Source organism: Coregonus clupeaformis, chromosome 10, assembly GCF_020615455.1.
Source record: "Coregonus clupeaformis isolate EN_2021a chromosome 10, ASM2061545v1, whole genome shotgun sequence".
Classification (NCBI taxonomy): Eukaryota; Metazoa; Chordata; class Actinopteri; order Salmoniformes; family Salmonidae; genus Coregonus; species Coregonus clupeaformis.
This window is the reverse complement of record NC_059201.1, coordinates 6,207,373-6,224,016: the sequence shown is the minus strand read 5'-3', so window position 1 is coordinate 6,224,016 and position 16,644 is coordinate 6,207,373. Positions and strand designations below refer to the sequence as shown.

General features: G+C 43.5%; 1 protein-coding gene across 3 annotated transcripts in view; it reads left to right on the top strand.

Annotated features, from left to right (window-relative positions):
* The window catches only part of arhgap9 (Rho GTPase activating protein 9), a 51,839-nt gene that overhangs the window by 11,448 nt on the left and 23,747 nt on the right, over window positions 1-16,644 (top strand). For all 3 annotated transcript variants that reach the window (XM_041887360.2, XM_041887359.2, XM_041887358.2), the window contains exons 3-6: window positions 11,409-11,839; window positions 12,963-13,155; window positions 13,320-13,538; window positions 13,788-13,954. In XM_041887360.2, the coding sequence (XP_041743294.1) occupies window positions 11,555-11,839; window positions 12,963-13,155; window positions 13,320-13,538; window positions 13,788-13,954 (864 nt within the window). In that variant the 5' untranslated portion in view covers window positions 11,409-11,554. The remainder of the gene's footprint in view (window positions 1-11,408; window positions 11,840-12,962; window positions 13,156-13,319; window positions 13,539-13,787; window positions 13,955-16,644) is intronic.

Sequence of the window (16,644 nt, the reverse complement as noted above, 5' to 3'; positions counted from 1 at the left end):
ACCTGATTATAAAAAATAATCTGGTTCCATCATAGCCCCCCGTTTTTTTACAGCTGATTTCTTACTAAGTCACACGCTACATCTAGGACAGTTCTGAGACAATTGTGTTCACACTGCCCTGCTTCAAGGGGGGCAACTGTTGGGCGAGTGTCGTACCTCCGGAGGTAGCGGCTGAGATGTAGCAAGTACACAAGTTTACATTTGAATAATATTATATAATATGGTAATAAGATGAAGGTATTTTTACAAAAAGTATAGTAAGTGTGAAGAGGCTCATAGTTAGATAGATAGATAGATAGATAGATAGATAGATAGATAGATAGATAGATAGATAGATAGATAGATAATTTTGTAAATACAGTATAGTGTATGTGTGGACACCCCTTCAAATTAGTGGATTCGGCTATTTCAGGCACACCCGTTGCTGACAGGTGTATAAAATCGAGCACACAGCCATGCAATCTCCATAGACAAACATTGGCACTAGAATGGCCTTACTGAAGAGCTCAGTGACTTTCAACGTGGCACCGTCATAGAATGCCACCTTTCCAACAAGTCAGTTCGTCAAATTTCTGCCCTGAAAGAGCTGCCCTGGTCAACTGTAAGTGCTGTTATTGTGAAGTGGAAACGTCTAGGACAGGGGTGTCAAACTCATTTTAGCTCAGGGGCCACATGGAGGAAAATCTATTCCCAAGTGGGCCGGACCGGAAAAATCATGGTATATATAACTTAAAAACAACAACTTCAGATTGTTTTCTTTGTTTTAATACGATCAACATACAACATAAAGCTGGAGCCTGAGGACAGTGTGTCCAAAATAGTACAAGCACAACATCACTATTAATCATAAAACACGTCAAGTTTATTTGAAAATTCTAAAGAAAAAGAACACACAAACACACAATGCCTCAGTGATTAACAGAACTGTTTCACAGATCACATAACTATATCAGGGTGTCATTTCTCAGGCAGAAATGTAGATAAAAATAATGAAATCCTGTTCCCCAAACAAGTGCAAGAACCACAGAGTCAAGAATAGGTTAAATATACAAATAAAATAAAATCAATTAAAAACAATAGCACATCAACATAAAAACATATAAACATAAAGCTGGAGCCTGAGGACAGTGTCCAAAAGCACAACATCACTATTAATCATAAAACACCTCAAGTTATTTGAAAGTTCTGAGGACAAAGAACACACAAACACACAATGCCTCAGTGATTCACAGAAGTATATCACAGATCACAGAACTATATCAGGGTGTCATTTCTCAGGCAGAAATGTAGATAAAAATAATGAAATCCTGTTCCCCAAACAAGTGCAAGAACCACAGAGTCAAGAATAGGTTAAATATACAAATAAAATAAAATAAATTAAAAACAATAGCACATCAACATAAAAACATATAAACATAAAGCTGGAGCCTGAGGACAGTGTCCAAAAGCACAACATCACTATTAATCATAAAACACCTCAAGTTATTTGAAAGTTCTGAGGACAAAGAACACACAAACACACAATGCCTCAGTGATTCACAGAAGTATGATCACAGAACTATATCAGGGTGTCATTTCTCAGGCAGAAATGTAGATAAAAATAATGAAATCCTGTTCCCCAAACAAGTGCAAGAACCACAGAGTCAAGAATAGGTTAAATATACAAATAAAATAAAATCAATTAAAAACAATAGCACATCAACATAAAAACATATAAACATAAAGCTGGAGCCTGAGGACAGTGTCCAAAAGCACAACATCACTATTAATCATAAAACACCTCAAGTTATTTGAATGTTCTGAGGACAAAGAACACACAAACACACAATGCCTCAGTGATTAACAGAACTGTTTCACAGATCACAGAACTATATCAGGGTGTCATTTCTCAGGCAGAAATGTAGATGAAAATAATGCGCACCATCTGTAGCCAGGCTGACAGCGCGGGACCAGTCCACTCCGACCCTGTCCAGCGCGCCGACGAGTGTGGTAAAAATATCAGCTGCTGTCATTGTATCTGTCATCGGCACCAACTCCACGAACTCCTCGGTGACGGTCAATGTGTCATCAACTCCGCGGATGAAAATGGCCAGTTGTGCAACATCTGTAATGTCCGTGCTTTCATCAATTGCAACCGAAAACGCAATAAATGACTTTACTTTTTGCTTCAACTGGCTGTCCAAATCCACTGAAAGATCGGAAATCCTGTCTGCAACTGTGTTTCTTGTCAGGCTGATATTTGCAAAAGCCTGCCGCTTTTCAGGGCACACAATCTCCTCTGCCTTCATCGTGCATGTTTTTACAAATTCACCCTCACTAAATGGTTTTGAAGCCACTGCGATTTCATTAGCAATGAGGTAGCTAGCTTTCACTGCAGCGTCACTGATGTCTCGGCTGTGAGTAAACACAGACTGCTGTTTCTTCAGACCCGCCAACAGTTCATTCACCTTCTCTCATCTCCGCTGTCCTTGAAAGTTGTCATATTTGTCGGCATGAAGACTCACATAGTGGCGACGAAGGTTATATTCTTTCAGCACTGCAACATGCTCTGAACACACCAAACATACAGCTTTCCCATTCAATTCCGTGAATAAATAGGAGGATGACCATTTTTCTTGGAACACTCTGCACTCTGCGTCCACTTTTCTTTTTTTTGACAGAGACATATTGGGGCAATGAGGGTGCCAAAGCACATAATGTTAAAAGTAGAAGCCGTAATAAATATCGCGGGCAAAACAAAGTAGCTCATTGGCTGCACGTGCTTGACCTACTTGCTCTGCCCCGGTATAAACAGTTTGCTTGCTTAACACAATTGCTATTGCGCCATCCAGTGGACGCAATTGGAACAGCAGTTTATTTTATTGAAAAATTGCAGCGCATTTTTATATTTTACAAAATTATTATTATTATTATTATTATTATTTTTTTTTTTTTTAATCATCTCGCGGGCCGGATTAAACCCGTTTGCGGGCCTGATCCGGCCCGCGGGCCGGACGTTTGACACCCCTGGTGTAAAGGGTTTTAATGTTTTCATCCTCCCTAGGGCCAGGAGTTTTTCCAGGATTTTTTTATAAAACCATATGACCTGATTATAAAAAATAATCTGGTTCCATCATAGCCCCCCGTTTTTTACAGCTGATCTCTTACTATGTCAGACGCTACATCTAGGACAGTTCACACTGCCCTGCTCCAAGGGGGGCAACTGTTGGGCGAGTGTCGTACCTCCGGAGGTAGCGGCTGAGATGTAGCAAGTACACAAGTTTACATTTGAATAATATTATATAATATGGTAATAAGATGAAGGTATTTTTACAAAAAGTCTAGTAAGTGTGAAGAGGCTCATAGTTAGATAGATAGATAGATAATTTTGTAAATACAGTATAGTGTATGTGTGGCACACCCGTTGCACACCCGTTGCTGACAGGTGTATAAAATCGAGCACACAGCCATGCAATCTCCATAGACAAACATTGGCACTAGAATGGCCTTACTGAAGAGCTCAGTGACTTTCAACGTGGGACCGTCATAGAATGCCACCTTTCCAACAAGTCAGTTCGTCAAATTTCTTCCCTGAAAGAGCTGCCCTGGTCAACTGTAAGTGCTGTTATTGTGAAGTGGAAACGTCTAGGAGCAACAACGGCTCAGCCGCGAAGTGGTAGGCCACACAAGCTCACAGAACGGGACCGCGAGTGCTGAAGTGTGTAGCACGTAAAAATCGTCTGTCCTCGGTTGCAACACTCACTACCGAGTTCCAAACTGCCTCTGGAAGCAACATCAGCACAATAACTGTTCATCAGGAGCTTCAAGATCACACAAGCCTAAGATAACCATGCGCAATGCAAAGCGTCAGCTGGAGTGGTGTAAAGCTCGCCGTCATTGGACTCTGGAGCAGTGGAAACGCGTTCTCTGGAGTGATGAATCACACTTCACCATCTGGCAGTCCGACGGATGAATCTGGGTTTGGCATAGTGCCAACTGTAAAGTTTGGTGGAGGAGGAATAATGGTATGGGGCTGTTTTTCATGGTTCGGGCTAGGCCCCTTAGTTCCAGTTGAGGGAAATCTTAACGCTACAGCGTACAATGACATTCTAGACGATTTTGTGCTTCCAACTTTGTGGCAACAGTTTGAGGAAGGCCCTTTCCTGTTTCAGCATGACAATGCCCCCGTGCACAAAGCGAGGTCTATACAGAAATGTTTTGTCGAGATCGGTGTGGAAGAACTTGACTGGCCTGCACAGACCCTGACCTCAACCCCATCGAGCACCTTTGGAATTGGAACGCCGACTGCGAGCCAGGCCTAATCACCCAACATCAGTGCCCGACCTCACTAATGCTCTTGTGGCTGAATGGAAGCAAGTCCCCGCAGCAATGTTCCAACATCTAGTGGAAAGCCTTCTGTTTTTCCTATTTTGTTGCATTACAACCTGTAATTTAAATATAATTTTATTTGGATTTCATGTAATGGACATACACAAAATCATCCAAATTGGTGAAGTGAATTGAAAAAAATTACTTGTTTCAAAAGATTAAATAACGGAAAAGTGGTGCGTTCATATGTATTCACCCCCTTTGCTCTGAAGCCCCTATATAAGATCTGGTGCAACCAATTACCTTCAGCAGTCACATAATTAGTTAAATAAAGTCCACCTGTGTGCAATCTAAGTGTCACATGATCTGTCACATGATCTCAGTATGTATACATCTGTTCTGAAAGGCCCCAGAGTCTGCAACACCTTAGCATGTGGGAGACTCCCCAAACATTTGGAAGAATGTACTCTGTTCAGATGAGACTAAAATTGATCTTTTTGGCCATCAAGGAAAACGCTATGTCTGGCGCAAACCCAACTCCTCTCATTACCCCGAGAACACCATCCCCACAGTGAAGCATGGTGGTGGCAGCATCATGCTGTGGGGATGTTTTTCATTGGCAGGGACTGGGAAACTAGTCAGAATTGAAGGAATGATGGATGGCGCTAAATACAGGGAAATTCTTGAGGGAAACCTGTTTCAGTCTTCCAGAGATTTGAGACTGGGACAGAGGTTCACCTTCCAGCAGGACAATGACCCTAAGCATACTGCTAAAGCAACACTTGAGTGCTTTAAGGGGAAACATTTAAATGTATTGGAAAGGCCTAGTCAAAGCCCAGACCTCAATCCAATTGAGAATCTGTGGTATGACTTAAAGATTGCTGTACACCAGTGGAACCCATCCAACTTGAAGGAGCTGGAGCAGTTTGGCCTTGAAGAATGGGCAAAAATCCCAGTGGCTAGATGTGGCAAGCTTATAGAGACATACCCCAAGAGACTTGCAGCTGTAATTGTTGCAAAAGGTGTCTCTACAAAGTAGGGGGGGGGGGGGAATAGTTATGCACGCTCAAGTATTCTGTTTTTTTGTTTTATTTCTTGTTTGTTTCACAAGAAAAAATATTTTGCATCTTCAAATTGGTAGACATTTTGTGTAAATCAAATGATACAAACCTCCAAAACATATATTTTAATTCCAGGTTGTAAGGCAACAAAATAGGAAAAATGCCAAGGAGGGTGAATACTTTCGCAAGCCACTGTATGTTCGACAAGCAGGTGTCCACATACTTTTGGTCATGTAGTGTAGATAGATGGAGTATAGATTGATGTGTTACAGCCTGAATTTAAAATGGATTACATTTAGATGTTTTTTGTCAATGGCCTACACACAATACCCCATAACGTCAAAGTGGAATTATGTTTTCGACATTTTTATAAATTAATAAAAGCTGAAATGTCTTGAGTCAGTAAGTATTCAACCCTTTTTGTTATGGCAAGCCTAAATAAGTTCAGGAGTAAAAATGTGCTTAACAAGTCACATAACAAGTTGGACTCACTCTGTGTGCAATAATATTGTTTAACATGATTTTGGAATGACTACCTCATCTCTGTACCCCATACATACAATTATCTGTAAGGTCCCTCAGTCGAGCATTGAATTTCAAACACAGATTCAACCACAAAGACCAGGGAGGTTGTCCAATTCCTCGCAAAGAAGGACACCTATTGGTAGATGGGTAAAAATGTTAAAAAGCAGACATTGAATATGTCTTTGAGCATGGTGAAGTTATTAATTACACTTTGGATGGTGTATCAATACGCCCAGTCACTACAAAGATACAGGCGTCCTTCCTAACTCAGTTGCCGTAGAGGAAGGAAACCGCTCAAGGAGTTCACCATAAGGCCAATGGTGACTTTAAAACAGATACAGAGTTTAATGGCTGTGATAGGAGAAAACTGAGGATGGATCAACAACATTGTAGTTACTCCACAATACTAACCTAATTGACAGAGGGAAAAGAAAGAAGCCTGTACAGAATAAAAACATTCCAAAACATGCATCCTGTTTGCAACAAGGCACTAAAGTAATACTGCAAAAAATTTGGCTAAGCAATTAGCTTTTTGTCCTGAATACAAAGTGTTATGTTTGGGGCAAATCCATTACACCACTCGTTCTCCCGAGTGGCACAGTGGTCTAAGGCACTGCGCCACTAGAGATCTTGGTTCGAATCCAGGCTCTGTCGTAGCCGGCCGCGACCGGGAGACCCATGGGGCGGCGCACAATTGGCGCAGCGTCGTCCAGGGTAGGGGAGGGAATGGCTGGCAGGGATGTAGCTCAGTTGGTAGAGCATGGTGTTTGCAACGCCAGGGTTGTGGGTTCGATTCCCACGGGGGGCCAGTATGAAAAATAAAATACAAAAATAATGTATGCACTCACTGTGGATAAGAGCGTCTGCTAAATGACTAAAATGTAACACATCACTGAGTACCACTTTCCATATTTTCAAGCATAGTGGTGGCTGTATCATGTTATGGGTATGCTTGTAATCATTAAGGACTCGGGACTTTTTCATAATAATAAAGAAACGTAATGGAACTAAGCACAGGCAAAATCCTAGAGGAAAACCTGATTCAGTCTGCTTTCCACCAGACACTGGGAGATTAATTCACCTTTCAGCAGGACAATAACCTAAAACACAAGGCCAAATATACACTGGAGTTGCTTACCAATAAGACAGTGAATGTTCCTGAGTGGCCGAGTTACAGTTTTGACTTAAATCTACTTGAAAATCAATGGCAAGACCTGAAAATAGTTGCGGAGCAATGATCAACAACCAATTTGACAAAGCTTGAAGAATTTTGAAAAGACTAATGGGCAAATGTTGCACAAAGAAAATCTATTTAATCCATTTTGAATTTAGGCTGTAATACAACAAAATGTGGAATAAGTCAAGGGGTATGAATACTTTCTGAAAGCACTGTAGATAGATAGAAAGTCAGGTTCAAAATGATTGGCACCCTTGATAAATATGAGCAATAAATACTATATAAAATAAATCATACAAATACTGAGCTATATTGTATGCAAAAAAAAGGGAAACTATATTATTTTATACTAATACAATTCCTCAGAGAAAGAGATTATTATGGGTGCCAATCATTTTTTACCTGACTGTAGACAGACACACAGACAGACATAGTCAATAGATAGATGCAGCACTATAGCATGGATCCAAACTGAATTGTACCATGTAATGAATTGTTCCATTTAATGAATTGTTCCATTTGTGGATCCATGCAGGGTAGCAGAAGGACTGTGGATATGTGAGGTAGTTGGGAATCCCATCAGCTTTCATGCTATACCTGCTGTGTTTACTCTTGTCAGCTGGTTCAGGTGTACACTACAACAGAACACATACACACAAACTTTCAAAGTGCGATTTTTTTTAATCCAATATTGCGATTGCGCTTTGACATGCGATATAGATCAAAACATTTGGGTTAACTGTTGGAATTCTAGAAATAGAATGACTTATATTAACAAACAAAGTGGAAAGCCGCGTCATTCTTGTTTGGACCAATGGGTTGACAGCATGACCGAACAGTCATGCACACACTAATAGTGACTAACAGAGAGGAGGAGGAGCTGAGCTGCTTGAGTGACAGGGGGCGGGGCTTGTCTGTGGGAAGCATCCTCATAAGGAGAAAAAGCCATGAGTAAGTATGGAAGGTTTTACGGTAATTCTCCAAGGCATGAGTCAGTATGGAGGGTTTTACGGTAATTCTCCAAGGCATGAGTCAGTATGGAGGGTTTTACTGTAATTCTCCAAGGCATGAGTCGGGTCACAGATTATTGTGCTTTGTTAATACGCTGCTGTGCTGTGGATTATGAGAGAGAGAGAGAGATGTCCTGCTGTGTGCTACATATATCCACCCACTAGAATCCCCATACTTTAATGAAGACAGGGGGAAATCAATCATTTCCAGGCCAAGGGACATGTACTAGTCTGTGGCGACCTAAATGCCAGAACTGGACAAGAACCTGACACCCTCAGCACACAGGGGGACAAACACCTACCTGGAGGTGACAGCATTCCCTCCCCCATATGCCCCCCTAGGCACAACTACGACAACATAACCAACAAAATTGGGTCACAACTCCTGCAGCTCTGTCGCACCCTGGGTATGTACATAGTCAATGGTAGGCTTCGAGGGGACACCTATAGCTTATCTCTTGGCAGTAGTACTGTAGACTACTTTATCACTGACCTCAACCCAGAGTCTCTCAGAGCGTTCATAGTCAGCCCACTGACACCCCTATCAGACCACAGCAAAATCACAGTCTACTTGAACAGAGCAATACTCAATCATGAGGCATCAAAGCCAAAGGAACTTAATAATATTAAGAAATGCTATAGTTGGAAGGAAAGTAGTGTGGAAACCTACCAAAAAACAATTAGGCAACAACAAATTCAATCCCTTTTAGACAACTTCCTGGACAAAATGTTCCACTGTAATAGTGAAGGTGTAAACTTGGCAGTAGAAAACATAAACAGTATATTTGACCTCTCAGCTTCCCTATCAAATCTAAAAATCTCTAACAGAAAACCGAAGAAAAGTAACAACAGGACAAATGGTTTGATGAAGAATGCAAAAACCTAAGAAAGAAATTGAGAAACCTATCCAACCAAAAACATAGAGACCCAGAAAACCTGAGCCTACGCCTTCACTATGGTGAATCTTTAAAACAATACAGAAATACACTACGGAAAAAGAAGGAACAGCACGTTAGAAATCAGCTCAATGTAATTAATAATATCCAAAGCGACTTACAGTCATGCGTGCACACATTTTTGTGTATGGGTGGTCCCGGGGATCGAACCCACTACCTTGGCGTTACAAGCGCCGTGCTCTACCAGCTGAGCTACAGAGGACCACAATTGAAGAATCCATAGACTCTAACCACTTCTGGGAAAATTGGAAAACACTTAACAAACAACAACACGAAGAGCTATCTATCCAAAATGGAGATGTATGGGTAAACCACTTCTCCAATCTTTCTGGGCCTATAACAATGAACAAACAGCAAAAAATATATACATGATTATCATTAACAGCAGACTAGTTCATTTCCTCAGTGAAAACAATGTACTGAGCAAATGTCAAATTGTCTTTTTACCAAATTACCGTACGACAGACCACGTATTCACCCTGCACACCCTAATTGACAAACAAACCAAAACAAAGGCAAAGTCTTCTCATGCTTTGTTTATTTCAAAAACGTTTTTGACTCAATTTGGCATGAGGGTCTGCTATACAAATTGATGGAACGTGGTGTTGGGGGAAAAACATACAACATTATAAAATCCATGTACACAAACAACAAGTGTGCGGTTAAAACTATACATACCTCGGCCTCAACATCAGCGCCACAGGTAACTTCCACAAAGCTGTGAACGATCTGAGAGACAAATTCTACAACCACTTAAAAGGAAGTGATTCCCAAACCTTCCATTAAAAAGCCATCACCTACAGAGAGATGATCTTGGAGAAGAGTCCCCTAAGCAAGCTGGTCCTGGGGCTCTGTTCACAAACACAAACAGACCCCACAGAGCCCCAGGACAACAACAACAACACAATTAGACCCAACCAAATCATGAGAAAACAAAAAGAGAATTACTTGACACATTGGAAAGAATTAACAAACAAACAGAGCAAACTAGAATGCTATTTGGCCATAAACAGAGAGTACACAGTGGCAGAATACCTGACCACTGTGACTGACCCAAACTTAAGGAAAGCTTTGACTATGTACAGACTCAGTGAACATAGACTTGCTATTGAGAAAGGCCGCCGTAGGCAGACCTGGCTCTCAAGAGAAGTCAGGCTATGTGCACACTGCCCACAAAATGAGGTGGAAACTGAGCTGCACTTCCTAACCTCCTGCCAAATGAATGACCATATTAGAGACACATATTTCCCTCAGATTACACAGATCCACAAAGAATTCGAGAAACAAACCCAATTTTGATAAACTCCCATATCTACTGGGTGAAATACCACAGTGTGCCATCACAGCAGCAATATTTGTGACCTGTTGCCACAAGAAAAGGGCAACTAGTGAAGAACAAACACCATTGTAAATACAACCCATATTTATGTTTATTTATTTTCCCATTTGTACTTTAACTATTTGCACATTGTTACAACACTGCATATATAAAATATTTTTTTATGATATTTGACATTTATTTCACTTTTGTTTACTATCTACTTCACTTGCTTTGGCAATGTTAACATATGTTTCCCATGCCAATAAAGCATAAATTGAAAATTAAATGAGAGAGAGAAAGAGAGAGAGAATCCACCGCCCTCCTCCCCCTTCTCCTCTCTCTGCCACCGAGCCTGCCTTGGTCTGAAGGCACGGCCACGGAGCTGTGTGTGTGTACGTGTGTGTGTGTGTGTGTGTGTGTGTGTACGTGTGTGTGTGTGTGTGTGTGTGTGTGTGTGTGTGTGTGTGTGTGTGTGTGTGTGTGTGCATCTGCACGTGAGGGTGTGATGAGTAGAGGAGCTCAGAGCTGGCCTCTCTCACGGTCATGGCTAATGGTGGCTCAGCAGTCAGGAGTCAGAGGGTAAGAGGGAGCATCACAGCCCATCCACAGGGACAACATGTATCTCTCCCTCTCTCTCGCTCTCTTAATTCCCTCTGTGCCTATCAGTCTCTCTGGTACTAAGACTACTCTCAGAGGGATGTTCTGTTGGCTTTGTAAGGGAGAATGGTCAGGGCAGGGGTGTGTGTGTTTGGCTTCTGGTCGGTCGAACAACTGTTTTTATTTCTCTCTCTAAACGCGTGAGCGATTAAACAAATGAATGATTGCAAATAAATGGCAATACCCTCTTTTTTTAGAATACAATTGCTTTATAAAACAATTACTACTTGGTGTTTTTTATGAGAGTGAATGGTGTGTATCTGTAACATTTGCTGAATAGTTCTAAGATGAATAAAGGGCTCTGAGATTATCAGATGGATGGATCTGTGATGCTTGCCATAGATATCCCATTTTCACACTAACCCAGTTCTGTTCTGTTTGTTTGTGTTTCAGAGCATGGCGCTGGCCTCGCTCCAGTTGTCGTCGGTGCCCTGTGCCAGCGTCCCTACCATCCCCACCATCACCCTTGTCACCTATCCTCTCACCCAAATCACCCCCCACTGAGACCCAGCCGGGCCAAGTCAGAGCTAGCATCCGCCATGCTGTCAGGAAGCTGGCGTCGCTCCATGGTAGCCTCACCCGCCATGCCCTCTGCCTCCACCAGGGGGAGAACTACCAGTGTGGACAGTGTGTCCAGTAGGGAGAGCAGTGGCAGTGTGAGCAGCGGTGTGAGCGTGTCCGTGGGGTGTGGTGTCCCCAGTGGCACGGTGGTGCTGGAATCGCAGTACGACTATCAGTACCGCGGGGCAGACGGACGACATGTCTGCATCCGAGAGGGGGAGCGCTTTATTCTGCTGAGGAAGACTAACACTGACTGGTGGCAGGTAAGGAGGTCCTGACTGTGTGGCTCAGTTGGCATAGACTATGATGCTAGTGTGACCGGTGCCATTTGAAACCCGCGTGTCCCACGTGGTAACACAACCTCTTAACCAAGAACAAAATCCATGTGGTCAGAGGATTTTGTGTTTCCCAAACTTTGTGTAGGCAGGCTTTTTTTTTTTTTTTTTTTGGAACTAAGTCCTGCTTCCAACTTACTCTCGAAAGTTGTAATAGTAGAATGGACATGGTGCAATTTCGAAATTGGGTTGTGGATCATCAGTTTTCCTCTTGTCATGTCGGTCATTGCATACCTTAGAGAGCTATTTATAACTTGTCAGAAATTTCCAGATCAACTAGCCCATATCAGATTAAAAAAATTTAGCTAGGGATTTTAGGCCATAGATTTTGTAGTAATGTTTGTGTCATTCAAATATGACATGAATACACATTAGACATGGCAAAATGTATAGAATTGCAAGAAAATTAGCTTTAAAACTGCTAAATGTTCTCTTCACGACATGCCCATGACAAAACGTGTAGAATTGCAGGAAATAAGCTTTAAACCTACAAAATGTTCTCTCAAGAGGGGTGTGAACAGCGTGGGATGTTCCCCAAATGCTGGAAGGGGGGCTGAGTGAATGTTTTTATATCTAGCCTATGCATTCACTGTACTGTACTGTTACTTTGGCTAAAACTGCTTGTACCTCTCAATGGCATGAATAATTTATTTTTCTATGTATTATTTATTACCAGATGTATAATTTCTTATTATAACAAGGTGTATAATTTCTTATTATTACCAGGTGTATAATTTCTTATTATTACCAGGAGTATCATTTCTTATTATTACCAGGAGTATAATTTCTTATTATTACCAGGAGAATCATTTCTTATTATTACCAGGAGTATAATTTACTATTATTACCAGGAGTATCATTTACTATTATTACCAGGAGTATCATTTCTTATTATTACCAGGAGTATAATTTCTTATTATTACCAGGAGAATCATTTCTTATTATTACCAGGAGTATAATTTACTATTATTACCAGGAGTATCATTTACTATTATTACCAGGAGTATAATTTCTTATTATTACCAGGTGTGTCATTTCTTATTATTACCAGGTGCGGAGGATCGGGGCAGCCAGTAAAGCCAAGCCCCTGTATGTCCCGGCTACGTACGTAGTGGAGGTACCCATCGCTCCTCTGTCATCAGTAGCACAACAACAAAATGCCAACAACAGCATGTGTAACCATGCCAACATGAGACTGCAGCTACAGTCATCTCTCTCTCTCTGCTCTAACAACCAGTACTCAGGTACGTTAGTGTGAGGGGGAGGGGGTGGGGTATCCCATGCGTGTGTGGCCCATGGTCAATTGATCTCCATGGTCCCTTTGGTAATACAAACATGTAATTGGTGTGTAAAAACACAAAGAGATCTTTTCTCACTCTCCTCCTCCTCCTCTCTTCCTCCTCCACAGTGCCCAAAACCTTCTGTCGGTCAATGGAGGACCTCAACTCTCACAGTGCCTTTAGGGGAGTTAACAGCCACAGCCCTACCCCCAGTCTGGGAGGAGGGGGATTCCCCACCATGCCCCTCCCTGCCCTCCCCTCCTACACCGCCACCTCCTCCCCAGGACACTTGCTGGTCCCTGGGGGCCCCCAGACCTCCATGGGCCCCTCGGCCCCCATCCCCCGTAGTAAGATTTGATTTGATTTGATTTATTTTATACATTCTTTTTTATTTCCTTTTAGTCATTTAGCTGACGTTCTTCTGCAGAGTGACTTACAGTTAGTGCATTAAACTACGTTTAGTAGGGAATAGCAACCACATATTACAGTCAGTGCTACAAGACCCTTCTTCAAAATAGCCGCTACTTAGTACATAGAAGGCTGCAGCAGCCGGAGACAACAGGACAATTAAACAATAATCGATTGTGGTCCTCCAGCTAAGAGCTTCAGCAACCTGCCCCAGAACCCTTACGAGGAGATCGAGGTGGGGGAGATGGGGGTCGGGATGGGACTGAGTGGACGGCGCACACCCATCGGGGGTGTTGCCAGGTCCCTTAGCCAGTGGGACGTGGCCGAGGCCACCCGCAGAAACAGCCATCTGCAGGTAAGAGTGGGCCAAGAGGGCCAACACACAAACACACAGGACAGGACACACACACAGACAGGACACAAACACACAGGACAGGACACACACACACACACAGGACACACATAGAGACAGGACTCACACAGACATACACAGGACACACACACAGACAGGACACACACACAGGACAGGACACACACACACAGACAGGACACCCACAGAGAGAGAGAGACACATACACATACACACACACACAGGACACACACAGGGACACACACAGACATACACAGGACAGGACAGGACAGGGGCGAGAGCTATGCTACTGTAATTAAGATAGTTTGGAACAAGACCAGGGATATAGTGCTGGCGCACCCTCACCTTTTTCCAATTTGAGAAGACACGGAGCTGGTAAAAATATTTCTGGAAAATTATTTCTGAAGCTGAGATCACATAATGATGAATGAGTATTTTACATAACAGAACCGAATATAATAGCATAGCATAGTAGGCCTATAACATGACTGTTACACCAAAAACACCTAATTTCTAGTGAGATTTTAGGATGGTTAGCCGAAGCTGAATAGTCACATTTCTTTTCTCATGTGCCAAAAGTCAATAGGCAGGATATATGCTTTGATTGAGACAAAATACAAGAAAGGCTAATAGTTTGTTAACACTATCTTCTCTAATTCGCTCACCAAACCGTAATTCCAGAAGATCTAAATGCATATTCCCATGACACTAATTGAGATCAATCAAACGATTGGCGTGGAGATGCAGTTTTGTCATTTCACTGGTAAAATGTGAAGAATTATCATTCACGATTGACAGTGATATTGGCCTATTTTGAAGTTAGAGATGCCTAACTTGGTGATTGAGGGTTTTAAACATTTGAGACAATATGTTGTGGGCACAGGCAGACGTTGCAATTGGAGGATGCATTTTATGCATATTCATATTCTAGAATGATATTTAATAGGCTACATCTGTCATATTCTAGAATGATATTCAATAGGCTACATCTGTCATATTCTAGAATGATATTCAATAGGCTACATCTGTCATATTCTAGAATGATATTCAATAGGCTATATCTGTCATATTCTAGAATGATATTCAATAGGCTACATCTGTGTCACGATCGTCAAGCATAGATGTGGACCAAGGCGCAGCGTGTGCAAAATACATCTCTTTATTATGGAAGAGAGAAAAACACGAAACCGAACACTATCCAAAACTTACAAAACAACAAACGACCGTGAAGCTAAATAACGTAAGTGCACAGACAAGCAACAAACGTTCAACTTAGACAATTACCCACAAACACATGATGCCCATGGCTGCCTTAAATATGGCTCCCAATTAGAGACAATAAACCACAGCTGTCTCCAATTGAGAACCAATCTAGGCAGCCATCAACATACAAACACCTAGACAAGACATTACCCCATTAAACCTACAAACCCCTAGACAAACCAAAACACATACTTCACCATGTCACACCCTGACCTAACTAAAATATTAATGAAAACAAAGATAACTAAGGCCAGGGTGTGACATAACCTCCCTTAAGGTGCGAACTCCGGGCGCACCTGCATAAAGTCTAGGGGAGGGTCTGGGTGGGCGTCTGTCCACGGTGGCGGCTCTGGCACTGGTCGTGGTCCCCACCCCACCATAGTCACTACCCGCTTTCGTAGCCTCCTCCAAATGACCACCCTCCAACTTAACCCCACTGGATTAAGGGGGGCAGCACCGGACTAAGAGGCAGCACCGGACTAAGGGGGCAGCACCGGACTAAGGGGCGACTAAGGGCAGCACCGGACTAAGGGGCAGCACCAGGATAAGGAGCAGCACCAGGATAAGGGGGCAGCACCAGGATAAGGGGCAGCACCGGGCTAAGGGGCAGCACCAGGATAAGGGGGCAGCACCAGGATAAGGGGCAGCACCAGGATAAGGGGCAGCACCGGGCTAAGGGGCAGCACCGGACTAAGGGGCAGCATCGGACTGAATGGCGGATCCTGGCTGGCTGGCTCTGGCGGATCCTGGCTGGCTGGCGGATCCTGGCTGGACGGCTTGCCCTGGCGGATCCTGGCTGGACGGCTCCCTCGACGGCTCATGGCTGGCTGACGGATCTGGCTGTTCATGGCTGGCTGACGGATCTGGCTGCTCATGGCTGGCGGAAGGCTCTGGCTGATCCTGTCTGGCGGAAGGCTCTGGCTGATCCTGTCTGGCGGAAGGCTCTGGCTGATCCTGTCTGGCGGAAGGCTCTAGCGGCTCCTGTCTGGCGGAAGGCTTTAGCGGCTCCGGTCTGGCGGACGGCTCTGAAGGCTCAGGGCAGACGGGCGGCTTATGCAGCGCTTGGCAGACGGACAGTTCAGACGGCGTTGGGCAGACGGGCAGTTCAGGCGCCGTTAGGCAGACGGCAGACTCTGGCCGGCCGAGACGCCCTAGAGGCCTGGTGCGTGGTGCCGGAACTGGAGGTACCGGGCTGAGGACACGCATCTCAGGTCTAGTGCGGGGAGAAGGAACACGCCGGGTCGGGCTGGCGACGCGCACCGTAGACTTGGTGCGGGTGGCAGGAACAGGCCGGACCGGGCTGGCGACGCGCACCGTAGGTTTGGTGCGAGTGGCAGGAACAGGCCGGGTCGGGCTGGCGACGTACACCGTGGGTCTGGTACGTGGAGCAGGAACAGGTCGGGCTGGGCTGG